Below are 13,161 nucleotides of genomic sequence, written 5' to 3' on the forward strand. Positions count from 1 at the left end.
TATATATACAAAAATTTTAGCCAGGCATGGTGCCACATGCCTGAAGTCCCAGCTACTCAGAAGGCTGAGGCAGCAGGATTGCTTGAGCCCAGGAGTTTGAGGTTGCTGTGAGCTAGGCTGATGCCACGGCACTCACTCTAGCCTGAGCAACAAAGCGAGACTCTGTCTCAAAAAAAAAAAAAAAAAAAAAAAAGTGAGATACCACTTCATATCCATTAGGATTGATTACTATCAAAAAACAGAAAATAACAAATGTTGATGAGGATGTGAAGAAATTAGAACCCTTGTGAACTGTTGAGTTAGAATGTTAAGATGGTTAAGCTGTTGTGGAAAACAGTACTGCAGGTCTCCAAAATATTAAAAATAAGCCAGATGTGGGGGCACACTTGTAGTCTCAGTTACTCAGGAGGCCGAGGTGGGAGGATCACTTGAGCCCAGGAGTTGAGAACAACTTGGGCAACATAGAAAGATCCCATTTCAAAAAAAAAAAAAAATTAAAAGCACAATTCCCATAGGATCCAGCAATTTCACTTTTAGGTATAATACCCAAAAAAACTGAAAGCAGTATCTCAAAGAGATATTTGTATCCACATATTCACAGCAGTATTATTCAAAATAGTTGAATCATGGAAACAACTCAAGGGTCCTACATGAATGGATAAGCATAATGTGGAGGGTACATACAATGGAATATAATTCATTAAAGGGAGGAAATTCTGACATTCTACAACATGGAAAAACCTTGAGGACATTATACTGTTAAATAAGCCAGTCACAGAAAGATAAATACTGTATGATACCACTTACAGGAGATACCTACAGTAGTTAAAATCATAGAGATGAAAAGTAGGATATGGCCGGGCGCGGTGGCTCACGCCTGTAATCCTAGCTCTCTGGGAGGCCGAGGCGGGCGGATTGCTCAAGGTCAGGAGTTCAAAACCAGCCTGAGCAAGAGCCCTGTATCTACTATAAATAGAAAGAAATTAATTGGCCAACTAATATATATACAAAAAATTAGCCGGGCATGGTGGCGCATGCCTGTAGTCCCAGCTACTTGGGAGGCTGAGGCAGGAGGATTGCTTGAGCCAGGAGTTTGAGGTTGCTGTGAGCTAGGCTGACGCCATGGCACTCACTCTAGCCTGGGCAACAAAGTGAGACTCTGTCTCAAAAAAAAAAAAAAAAAGAAAAAGAAAAGAAAAGTAGGATAGTTGCCAAAAAGCTGGGGGAAGCAGAAATGAGGAGTTGTAGTTTAACGGGTATAGAGTTTCAGTTTTACAAGATGAAAAGAGTTATGGGGATAGATGGTGATGATGGTTACACAGCAATATGAAAGTACTTACCATTGAGCTGTACAATTAAAAATCGTTAAAGTGGTAAATATTTTATGTTGTGTGTATTTTATAATTTTTTTAAAAAGCTAGGTATGTTCCAAGAAGCCTAGGCTGTAAAGTGACACAGCTACTTCAAAACCAAGTCACTCTCATACAATGTCCTTCCTTGGAAAGCTTCATAGTCACACACTAAATTTTAAAAGTAAATAATCTAATATAAAATATGGTTTTGCTGACTTGTGCCCAAAAAAAAAAACCCCAAAAACCTAAGTTAGTGATTATTTAAATATGTTTATTAGTCATTATTCAAGACTAGTAGCACTGAACTGACAGAAGTTCGGCCACTTCAGATTGAAAATGTGGCGTTTGCTACGGTTAGTTCAATGGCTTCTGTTTTCGTGCTACCTGATCGTAGCTGTCTTTCCCAGAGGAAACACACTTCACTTACCCAGTTGGTGATTTCAGGCCTTTTGCACTTATCAGTACAAAGAATAGCTACGAAATTGATTGTTCCCTTCCGTCGCCCTTTATAGACAACAGTCTTGCTTCCTCTGCCAATCTCCTCATAGAGAATAAAGTTTTCCATCTCTGGGCCAACTTCTCACAGATGATAAAATAGCATCTCTAGCTCCTGAAAGGTAAACAGAAATGACACTTATAAATATAAGCCAGTTGAATAATTAGTTAGCCTAGGATAATTAGCCTAAGACATTTAATAAATCTAATAATTAATAAATCTAATAATTCTATAAATTCAGAAAATTCACTTAAGTGTTGAATACCGGTGTCGACTTTTCTTTCTTTTTTTTTTTTTTTTTGGAGACAGAGTCTCACTCTGTTGCCCATGCTAGAGTGCCGTGGCGTCAGCCTCGCTCACAGCAACCTCAAACGATCCTCCTGCCGCAGCCTCCCGAGTAGCTGGGACTACAGGCATGTGCCCCCATGCCCGGCTAATTTTACATATATATATTAGTTGGCCAATTAATTTCTTTCTAATTTATAGTAGAGACGGGGTCTCACTCTTGCTCAGGCTGGTTTCAAACTCCTGACCTTGAGCGATCCACCTGCCTCGGCTTCCCAGAGTGCTAGGATTACAGGCATGAGCCACCGTGCCCGGCCTGGTGTCGATTTTTTATAGGATAACAAAGCCAAGGGAAAAATAAATAAAATAAACAATTCACAGACTAATGTTCAACTTCCTATCAACAAAATCTTTAAAAAATTGTGAAAACAATAGCTGTTTCAAACACAAGTAACAAACTCAGGATATGAATTACATTTTAGCCACTGTGTCTCAACATCCGTGTATGTCCCACCTAAACCTTACAAATTATGAAAAGCAAATTAATAAAATATATGTGCAAACACTTTACTGAGTAAATAAATATGAAATGACAATATTTCCACCTAATCCATAGAGATTGTAAGAGTCAATCTAAATATCATTGAAAGTCAGAGGTCAGCAAAATACTGGCTTATAGGCCAAATGACGCCTGCTGCCTGCTTTAGTAAGTAAAATTTAATTGGAACATAGCCATACTCGTTCATTTACATATTGCCTATGGCTGCTACAGTGGCAGAGTTGAATAATCACGACAGACACTGTAGGAGGTACACAAACCCTAAAATATTTACTATCCGGCCATTTATATAATAGAAAGCATTTATTAACCCCTAAAGATTTTCTTTTTTAACCAAGCACTTCATCCTTCATCTAAGGCAACAGTGGTTAAATTAATTCATTTTCTTGGCCAACATAATCCTCTAATTTTCATGAATAAGGACTTGATGCAATCTTTCATCAGACTAGATTTAGAATTGAAATAAAATAGTAGAATTGATGCCTTCACCAACAAATTTGCGACAACATAATCAAAGTATATCAATCTTTCATACACTGGCATCTCTTTGGGAGAATTATACATGTTAGACCAGGTGTCCTCAAACGATGGCCCGTGGGCCACATGTGGGTGTTTTTGCCCGTTTGTTTTTTTTACTTCAAAATAAGATATGTGCAGTGTGCATAGGAATTTGTTCATAGTTTTTTTTAAACTATAGTCCAGCCCTCCAACGGTCTGAGGGACAGTGAACTGGCCCCCTGTTTAAAAAGTTTGAGGACCCCTGTGTTAGACTATAGAAAAATTCCATTACTACAACATGTTGTATACCTTAAATACATATAATTATTATTTGTGGATCATATCTTGATAAAGCTGGGGGAAAATATTAATTTACCTCTGTTACTCTTTCCATTTGACTAAATTAGAATCAAAACTTTTTTAAAAAATATTTTTCAGAAATTATCCAAGCCATAAAATATCCTTTTTAAAAAGTCTGTGTTTCGTGTAGTATCCAAAATGTCAGAACCTATAGCAAAATCCCTTTGAAACAGGAAATGTAAAAAAGTGATGAGGGCAATATATGTAACCTAAACATTTGTACTGTCATAATATGCTGAAATAAAAAAATAAAATTTTTTAAAAAGCGGTAAGTTAACAGATATAGGGTTTCTTTTTGGGGTGATGAAAATGTACTGGAATTCAACAGTGGTGATGATGATTGCACAAGTGGGTAAATATACAGGTTAAGTGTCCCTTATGCAAAATTCTTGGGACCAGGGGCGTTTCAGATTCTGGATGTTTTTGGATTTTGGAATATTTGCATTATACTTACCAGTTGAGCATTCCAAATTCAAAACGTTTCCTAAGCATTTCCTTTCAGCATCATGTTGGCACTCAAAAAGTTTCAGATTTTGTAGCATTTTGGGTGCTAAAAACCAATGAATTGTAAATTTTAAAGAAGTGAATTATATCTCGAGTTTTCTAAAAAGGGCTATAAGCTAGACACCAAAAGCACAGGCAACAAAAGTAAAAATAAACTGGAGTACATTAAAACTTAAGATTTCTAGGCCAGGCGCGGTGGCTCACGCCTGTAATCCTAGCACTCTAGGAGGCCAAGATGGGAGGATGGCTCAAGGTCAGGAGTTCGAGACCAGCCTGAGCAAGAGCGAGACCCCCATCTCTACTAAAAATAGAAATAAATTAATTGTCCAACTAAAAAAATTTATAGAAAAAATTAGCCAGGCATGGTGGTACATGCCTGTAGTCCCAGGTACTCGGGAGGCTGAGGCAGAAAACTCACTTGAGCCCAGGAGTTTCAGGTTGCTGTGAGCTAGGCTGATGCCACAGCACTCTACCCTGAGCAAAAGAGTGAACCTGTGTCTCAAAAAAACAAATATTTCTGTGCATCAAGGGTCATTATCAACACAGTGGAAAGGCAACCCACAGAATGGGATAAAATATTTCCGAATCATATATCTGATAAGAGATTAGTATCTAGAACACAAAGAATTCCTACAATCCAACAGCAAAAAACGCAATTCAAAAATGAGCAAAGGATTTGAATAGACATTTCTCAAAAGAAGAAATACACAAATTGTCAACAGCACATGAAAAGATGCTCAGGATCACTAATGTTTAGAGAAAAGCAAATCAAAACCACAATGAGATACTCTCACACTCATTAGAATGCCTACTATAAAAATAAAACATAGAAAATAATAAATGTCAGTAAGGATGCAGAGAAATTAGAACTCTTGTGTACCATTGGTGAAGAATGTAAAATAGTATAGCAGCTATGAAAAATAGTATGGCTCAAAAGAAATAAAAATAGAATTACCATAAGATCCAGCAATTCCACTTCTGGGTATGTATCCAAAAGAATTGAAAGCAGGGTCTCAAAGAGATCTTTGTACACCTACGTTCATAGAAGCATTATGCACAAAAGCCACAAGGCAGAAGCAATCCAAGTGTCCATCAACAGATAAATGGATAAGGAAAATGCAGTATGTATGTATATACACCCACACAGGAGCATTATTCAGCCTTTATAAGGAAAGAAACTTTGACACATGCTACAACATGGAAGAACCTTGACAACATTACACTAAGTGAAATAAGCCAGTCACAAAAAGGCAAATACTGTATGATTCCACTTATAAGAGCTGCTGAGAGTAGTCAAATTCATAGAGACAGAAGGTAGAATGGCGGTGGGGGGGGTAGGAAAAAAGGGAGAATGGGGAGTTGTTTAATGGACTGAGTTTCAGTTTTGCAAGAAGAAAAGAGTTACAGAGATTAGTACATAACAATGTGACTATACTTAACCACTACTGAACTGTACCCTTAAAAAGGGTTAAGATGGTAAATTTTATGCTCTGTGTATTTTGCCAAAATTTTAAAGGCTTCAGAAAATTTGAGAGTAAAACTGGCTACCTATTGCTGAAAAGAATTTAAGATTAAACTAAGGGAAAAGTGGGCAATAAGCTGCACAGAGAGTAAGAAAATTTATTTTATAGATGAAAAAATTTCTAAGATTGTTCTAGTGTAGGAGATGAAAATATTTTTCTGTAAAATTTTAGGTAGTATACATTTTAGGCTTCACAGGCCTTATGATGTTCACGGTTGCAACTACTCAACTCTGCTGTTACACCCGTAAAGCAGCCAGAGACAAGTAAATGGGCATGGCTGGGTTCCATTACAACTTTGTTTATAAACAATGAAATTTAAATTTCATATAATTTTCACACATCACAAAATATAATTCTTTTGACTGTTTTTCCAAACCATATTAACAAATTAAAAACCATTCCTCGGTTGTAAGCCATATAAAAACTCTGCCCAAGAGCCAGAGTTGGCCCATGAGGAGTAGTTTGCTGACACCTGTCCTGATACATAGAACCAGTGTTCTAAGAATCTAGCGATAACACTAATTCTTTGATTCCATCTTCCACTGAAATTAAAACGTACTGCAAAATGGGAAAAATTCTACATACAAATTTGCTGGGTAGGAATTACATGCAGTTGTTTGGATTATAAACCTGGTGTCTAGTTCAAATCAGAAGAAGCCAGATTATCGCCACAGAAATTAAGAAATTCTAAGTAGATGAGGAGAATTTTGATTTTAAATAAATGAAAAGCCAAAAAGGCACAGATTAGTCTCTATTTCCTTTAATGACAGTTTTCCTAAGTTTCTTTTATATTCCTCTCATCTCTAAAACCCATTCATTAAAAAGAATCAATCCTGAGTCCTGGTCCACCAAAATGTAGACTTAACTGGAGTATTTATGTGGCAAGAGGTCAACAATACATAGTAATATAACCAAAATAAGATTAAACTGATAATATATTAAGATGGAAAACCTATTAAGCCAGGAAAAAAAACAAACAAAAGCCTTAATTAAATGTTCACAAATTGGGCCGGGCACAGTGGCTCACACTGTGAGCCTAGCTCACACTGTAACCCTAGCACTATGAGGGGCCGAGGTGGGCAGATTGCTCAAGGTCAGGAGTTCGAAACCAGCCTGAGCAAGAGCGAGACCCCATCTCTACTATAAATAGAAAGAAAACATTAGCCGGGCATGGTGGCGCATGCCTGTAGTCCCAGCTACTCGGGAGACTGAGGCAGCAGGATTGCTTGAGCCCAGGAGTTTGAGGTTGCTGTGAGCTAGGCTGACGCCATGGCACTCACTCTAGCCTGGGCAACAAAGCGAGACTCTGTCAATCAATCAATCAATCAATAAATAAATGTTCGCAAATTGGCTACATTAAGCTACATCAGGACAAGATGATGAAATAAGTTTTTATTTAATATAACTGATTTCTTGAAAATAAAGTTTCAGGCCACAGGGGAAAAAAAATTAAGTAGAATCTTGAAATTTTGAATTTGATTTAAGCCAAATTCATTTCCTCAACCTGTACTCAGTAGCTACATCTGACCACAGCACTCAGCTTGAAATTAACAAAACAAGTCAATTACAAAACTGCTTGGATAAGGATGGTTTGTTACTTTCAAGCACTTGTCTCTGGAGCTCAATTTTCCTAGAATAAAGTAAGAATTGAAGGCAGAGAGCACTGCCTCACTACTGTAGCCCTAGCTACTTGGGGAGGCTGAGGCAGGAGGATCCTTTGATCCCAGGAGTTGGAGGCTGCAGTAAACTATGATCACGTCACTGCACTCTAGCCCAGGCGAACAAGACACGGTCTCAAAAATAAAAAATAAAAATTAGGTCAGATAATTATTCTAAGTTATCTTTCAAAGTCCGAAATTCTATGACTTTAAGATTCTTTTTCACTCAATCTCAAAACTGTTCCCCATTAAAGACTTCCTAATATGCATTTTTAAAAATCTGTTACCTCTTAATTGTCAAACATAACACAAATACAGAAACCCTATAAAACAAATATAAAGTTTAATGAATTATTATAAGAGTGACACACATATTCACCACCCAGGTCAGGACATAGCACCTTGCCTGCACCAAACCTGAGCCCCTCCATGAGCCTACCTCAATCACAATCCCTCCTGATCCCCTAAGTAACCACCCTCCTGACTTTCATAGTCATCCCTTCCCAACTCTTAACAGTTTACTCACTCAAGCGTGCTTTCTCAGACACCACCGTTTATTCTTTCTCGTTTTTCTAAAAACGTGGTGCGCCCTTGGAGTAGTATTTAATCTACAAGTTCGCCTAAGGATCTGAGAAGCCAGAAAGCAGAGCAAATCACACACGTGCAAACGAGTCGTTTAAGATTTCAGGGGGCAGGTGCTACATTCGACAAACTGACACGGCCCAGGTGATACAGGTACGCGGGCCAAGACTGGAACCCTCCTCCCCTCAATCGCTCCCACCTTCGTCGAGATCGCTGCCTCCCGCACCAGCAAGCAGCATCACCTGGGAAACGAGAACTGCAAAGTCCCGACCCCTCGGCAGGTGTACAGAAACCAGAAATAGCGGAGGCAGGGCCCGGAAATGTGTGTTAACACACGCCCTCCGGCGACTTCGATGCACGCTCCACTCTGCGACTCCGGCTGGGACGCGAAAGGCGGCGGGCACTATGCTAAGCGCTCTCTCTACAGGTGCTCCTCCCCGCGGCTTCTTCCAGTCGGAACCGACCGCAGCCCCGGAGTCGCCCTGTAAGCATCTGCCGCTCCTTCCACCAGGCAGCTCGCGGCAGCTTCCACCGCCTCGCTCCGTCGGCGCACGGCAGGCTGCGAGGCTGGCGTGGGGCCCGGGACGTGGGCCCGGGCGGAGAAGCCGCGTCCCGCTCCGGGTTTAAGAGGCGGCACCCATAAAGCGCGTCTCCCAAGCCCAGGAACAGAGCGCCCCTCATCTCCCCTTCACCTGGACGCTGGAAGAGGCGTCCCGCGCGTGCCCCGGACCAAAGCCCGAAGGAAACTTGGGCAGGGTTTTACTTGAACGCCGGCGCAGAGCAGGGCTCGCGGAGTGAGGCCGACTGGAGGGGAGCGCAGCGGGGAGCACGAGGTCCGCGGACGCACGGAGCAAGGGCAGCCGGGCGGCGCCCCCCACGCCTACGTGTCCGCCGACCGAGACACGACCCCAGAACCGTGCTCCTAAAATCGCCCCTGCCACACACCTGATCGCTCGGTCTGGAGAAGCAGCTAGTCCGCTTGACTGCTCCCGCGGGTGCGCACGTCTGGGCCTCCGCCTCGGGACAGGTCCACAGGCCCGCGAACGGGGGGAGAGCGGGGAAGTAAAGCGGCGATGCGCGGAAGCAGCGCCCAGCCTCGCGGGATCCAGCACCCCTCCGCGTTTGGATCCGCCCATCCCGTCTCCACGGCAGCACGCAGAACGCCGGAAGGAACGCCAGGCGCTGATTGGCTGAGCAGTTTCCGTTCCTATTGGTTGGGGCCCGGAAGTGAGAGTTCCCGAGGGTTCCTTCCCCCTCTCTGACGGCTTCTCAACCTGCCTTAGGACCAACCCACCGGCGGGGAGTACTGGACTCACAGCAGCCCCTGTGTTTGGATTCGCCCATTCCGTTTCCATGGAAGCGCGCTGAACGCCGGAAAGAATGCAGGGCGCTAATTGGCTGAGCGTTTCGGTTCCCATAGGCTAGGGACCGGAAGTGGGAGGCCGTGACGGACCTTCCTTCAATTCTAAAAGCAAAAAAGAACAAAAAACGGTTCTAACTGGGCGCCGGGAGTTGGACCACGAGAGCGAATCTGGCTAGGCAGAGTTGCGGGCCGTGGAGCTTGGCCCTCGTCATTTCTTTTCTTGCCGCCCCCACTATCCTCCTGTGTTTGCTTCCATTCTTTCCTTTCTGGAGTCCTCCGGGAGCTCAGGCGGACGTGGTGACATAGTCTGGCTCAGAAGGAGGGGCCTGGGGTCCCTCACCCTGTAGAAAAGAGAAAGCTGTGGATTATCTTCCTTCTCGTAGTCGAGGAAACAGACCAGCTCCTCTGATCTCTAGTTGAGTGCCCGCGACTTGCAATGCTCCGTGCCCGCAAATTCCAACCACCGGAAGCGTTAGTACCGGCTCCCCTCTTCGGCTTCCTCGCATTAGCCTAGTTAGCGCAGTGGTTTTCAAACTTAAGCATCAGAACCACCTGGAGCGCCTGTTCAAACAAGGATTTCTGACCTTGACCAGAATAAGTACCTACAGAACTTATTCTGTAGGTCTAAACGAGGACTAAAATTTTGCATTTATATCTAGTTACCAGGTGATGCCGGTGTTGCTTAAGACCCCATTTTGCAAACCACTACCTAGAACTGTTTTGATCTCAGGTAAATCATATCTTTTTCCTTCTGACCATTCCTGCCTTCTCAAGAATCTTACAGTATCCATTTTATCAGTTGTGTGTGTTTGACAGCTTTGGTATGGAAAAGTTTCCTCACGGACTACTCTGAAATTAATGAAGACATAAAACCATGAAATATTTAGTTTATTCCGAGTTTTGATAACTATCCTAAGAGTCAATGTCAGAAACAATATCAAATTCTGATACTTCTTAGCCTAGGTTCTGTGGATGCTTTCAGGCAATAAATACATGAACCTGTTAACAGTTAAAATTTTGTATGCCTGTGCATTTTTCTAGCTTAAGTATACATGGGTTTACTCAGATTCTCAAAGGTGCCAATCACTCATAAAAGTTTAAGAACTCCTTCTATAAATAATTATAAGACAGTATCACAAAAGAAAAACTAGAGAAATCATGGACCCTACTCAGTGACCACTTCTGGCCCAAAGATTAGACTTTGACAGGCATTTGTTCAGTTTCAGAAAGAGTGCCAATTAGGTTCTTGGGTAGGACAGAACTGAAACATCATGTTTTGAATTGCTTAAATTCCTGAGTGCTTTCAGAATGTCCATTACTTTAACCTCAATTTTAGATATTCTCATTATAGTTTATAAGAGGAAATCTGACATGAAGGATATCAAATGCTGAGGTTCTCAGGCAACTTCCTCCTCTCAGAAACATCTTCCTCACCTCTAAATGATCATAAAGAATCTCTTCATTCAACCACACAGAAATTTCCTTCTTTAGGCAAAGCACTATGTTACATGTTGCAAAGGAGAAAAAAAATCATTATTTACATTCTACAAAGAAGCATACATGAATAATAATGATAATGAATGTAAAATTAGTCAAATTTTTTTATGAGGGAAAGGAAAAACAAATTAAGAAAATTCACTTGGATCCTGGAGAGAAGTTAGAACAAAAAATACTTATTTTGGAGGCTCTAAAGGGCTTCAGAGGTGCTCAGCATGGCCCCTAAGAAAGACATTCCACTTCCACGGAGAAGTGAGCAAAACCAAGACACTTGGGAAGGGCTATAACTGTCCTCACAAAATCATTTTGATTTAAGATTAAAGATGAAGAACTGACCACGTGGATTTACCAGAAAACCTTTGAAAAGCTCACTGAAATAACTAGATTGACATTGAAACCCTAAGGGCACTTAAGAACAAGGAAGTGAACCATCATCACATGGAAAATAAGCGGCATTTTTGGTACACAGATAGCAATTGGCTTCAGACAAGAAAACAATCCATAGCAGAAGAAATCTAACTCAGCCACTAACATGTGAGTCCTTAATCTTCATCTTGATAATGAATAAAAGGAATTCCATCTCGCATAGACCTTACCACCTAGGGCAATGTCTTCCTGCAGTGGCTTTTGCCTTAAAGATAAAACATGGAGGCTGGGCACAGTGGTTCATGCCTGTAATCCTAGCACTCTGGGAGGCCGAGGCGGGCAGATTGCTCCAAGTCAGGAGTTCGAAACCAGCCTGAGCAAGAACGATACCCCCATCTCTACTATAAACAAAAAGAAATTAATTGGCCAACTAATACATATAGAAAAAATTAGCCAACCATGGTGACACATGCATGTAGTCCCAGCTACTCAGGAGGCTGAGGCAGTAGGATTGCTTGAGCCCAGGAGTTTGAGGTTGCTGGGAGCAAGGCTGATGCCAGGGCACTTACTCTAGACTGGGCAACAAAGTGAGACTCTGTCTCAAAAAATAATAATAAAATAAAAATTAAAATAAAAAGAAGGAGGTATATTTCTTATTTGTTGGGTTCAAAATTTCATATGCATATTTTCAAGATTAGTAACTGATGTGTTCAAATCTTCTAAACTTTCTTTTTATGTTGCTTTGTCCTACTTGCTCTGCCAGTTCCTGAGAAAGGTGTTTTGAAGTTGCTCATTATGATTGTGGATTTACCAATTACTTGTTGGGTTTAATTCAATGACAGTGAGCTTAGAAAAATAACAAAATGATCACAGTAGAAATAGAAGGCGCCATGACTCACGCCTATAATCCTAGCACTCTGGGAGGCCAAGGAGGGAGGATGGCTCAAAGGTCAGGAGTTCAAAGCCAGCCTAAGCAAGAGCGAGACCCTGTCTCTACTATGAATAGAAATTAGCCAAAACAACTAAAAATATATATAGGAAAAATTAGCCGGGCATGGTGGCACATGCCTGTAGTCCCAGCTACTCGGGAGGCTGAGGCAGGAGGATCACTTGAGCCCAGGAGTTTGAGGTTGCTGTGAGCTAGGCTGACACCACGGCACTCTAGCACAGGCAACAGAGTGAGACTCTGTCTCAAAAAAAAAAGAAATAGAAGGCAAGCATTACTAAAGATAAAAACATATATGAATGAATTAGAAGGGGAAAAAAATCCACAAGCCAGGGGCACAAATTCAGAGGACAGGAGATAGTTTCCATGGTGTTCTTCCAGGTTGTAATTCCCCACAGAACCAGGCACAGAAGCTGGCCATGATGGCATGGGGTCTCCATTCTCAGGTTACACCAGCTCAGAGAATGGATTCTCCTGGAGACAGATACTGAAATCTGGGAGTCTCAGAACTAATGCAGTTCATTACTCTGGAAGTTTTGGGAAGGAGCATGATCATCCTTCCAGCACCACTGTATTAGTGTGAAGAGCCAAGACACTACCTCCCTCTTGGATGGGATTTTTACCCTTACAGTAACAACCTAAGAACCCTTAAAATTTGTGGCATTTTGGGATGTATTTTTCCTTTAATGACAAAATGAATGACTCTAGTATCCATTGCACATGCTACATAAATGCCAGGGTGTGCTGGATTTTCAGGGAAATCATATATTTTGGTCTGTTCCCACAACATATTCCTTAAGGTTTGGTCCCTTCTCATCTTATCTCTAGCACATCCTATTCACATCTGAGCCTGCTTCCCCTCACATACCTGACATTGTAGAGGGGAGAAATTTTCCTCTAGTCTCATAAGCTCTGGACATGGACCTGTCAATGGAACAGACAAAAGAGAGATTGACAGGAGAAAAGCAAACAAATTTCATTTGATGTTTACTTTTTAATTTTTTTAATGTTTACATGGGAGGCCTTTATAGAAAAGAAATGAAGATCCAAATAAATAGCTAGATCTGGGGGCTTTTTTAACAAAAAGCAATAAATGGTAGAAATGCAAAAAGATGATAGAAAAGGAGATTTGGGCCAGGAGGTGGTAAATTGTAGGAGAGTGACTAGGAAAT

At 41.4% G+C, this 13,161-nt stretch overlaps 1 protein-coding gene across 2 annotated transcripts in view; it reads right to left on the reverse strand.

Annotated features, from left to right (window-relative positions):
- Positions 1-8,912, reverse strand: part of ULK4 (unc-51 like kinase 4) — a 541,908-nt gene extending 532,996 nt beyond the window's left edge. For both annotated transcript variants that reach the window (XM_076006616.1, XM_020284578.2), the window contains exons 1-2: positions 8,763-8,912; positions 1,780-1,962 (exon numbers count right to left, since the gene is read on the reverse strand). In XM_076006616.1, coding sequence (XP_075862731.1) covers positions 1,780-1,917 — 138 coding nt within the window. In that variant the 5' untranslated portion in view covers positions 1,918-1,962; positions 8,763-8,912. The remainder of the gene's footprint in view (positions 1-1,779; positions 1,963-8,762) is intronic.
- Between the last annotated feature and the right edge of the window lie 4,249 nt (positions 8,913-13,161).

The sequence above is a fragment of the Microcebus murinus genome, chromosome 1 (assembly GCF_040939455.1).
Source record: "Microcebus murinus isolate Inina chromosome 1, M.murinus_Inina_mat1.0, whole genome shotgun sequence".
NCBI lineage: Eukaryota > Metazoa > Chordata > Mammalia > Primates > Cheirogaleidae > Microcebus > Microcebus murinus.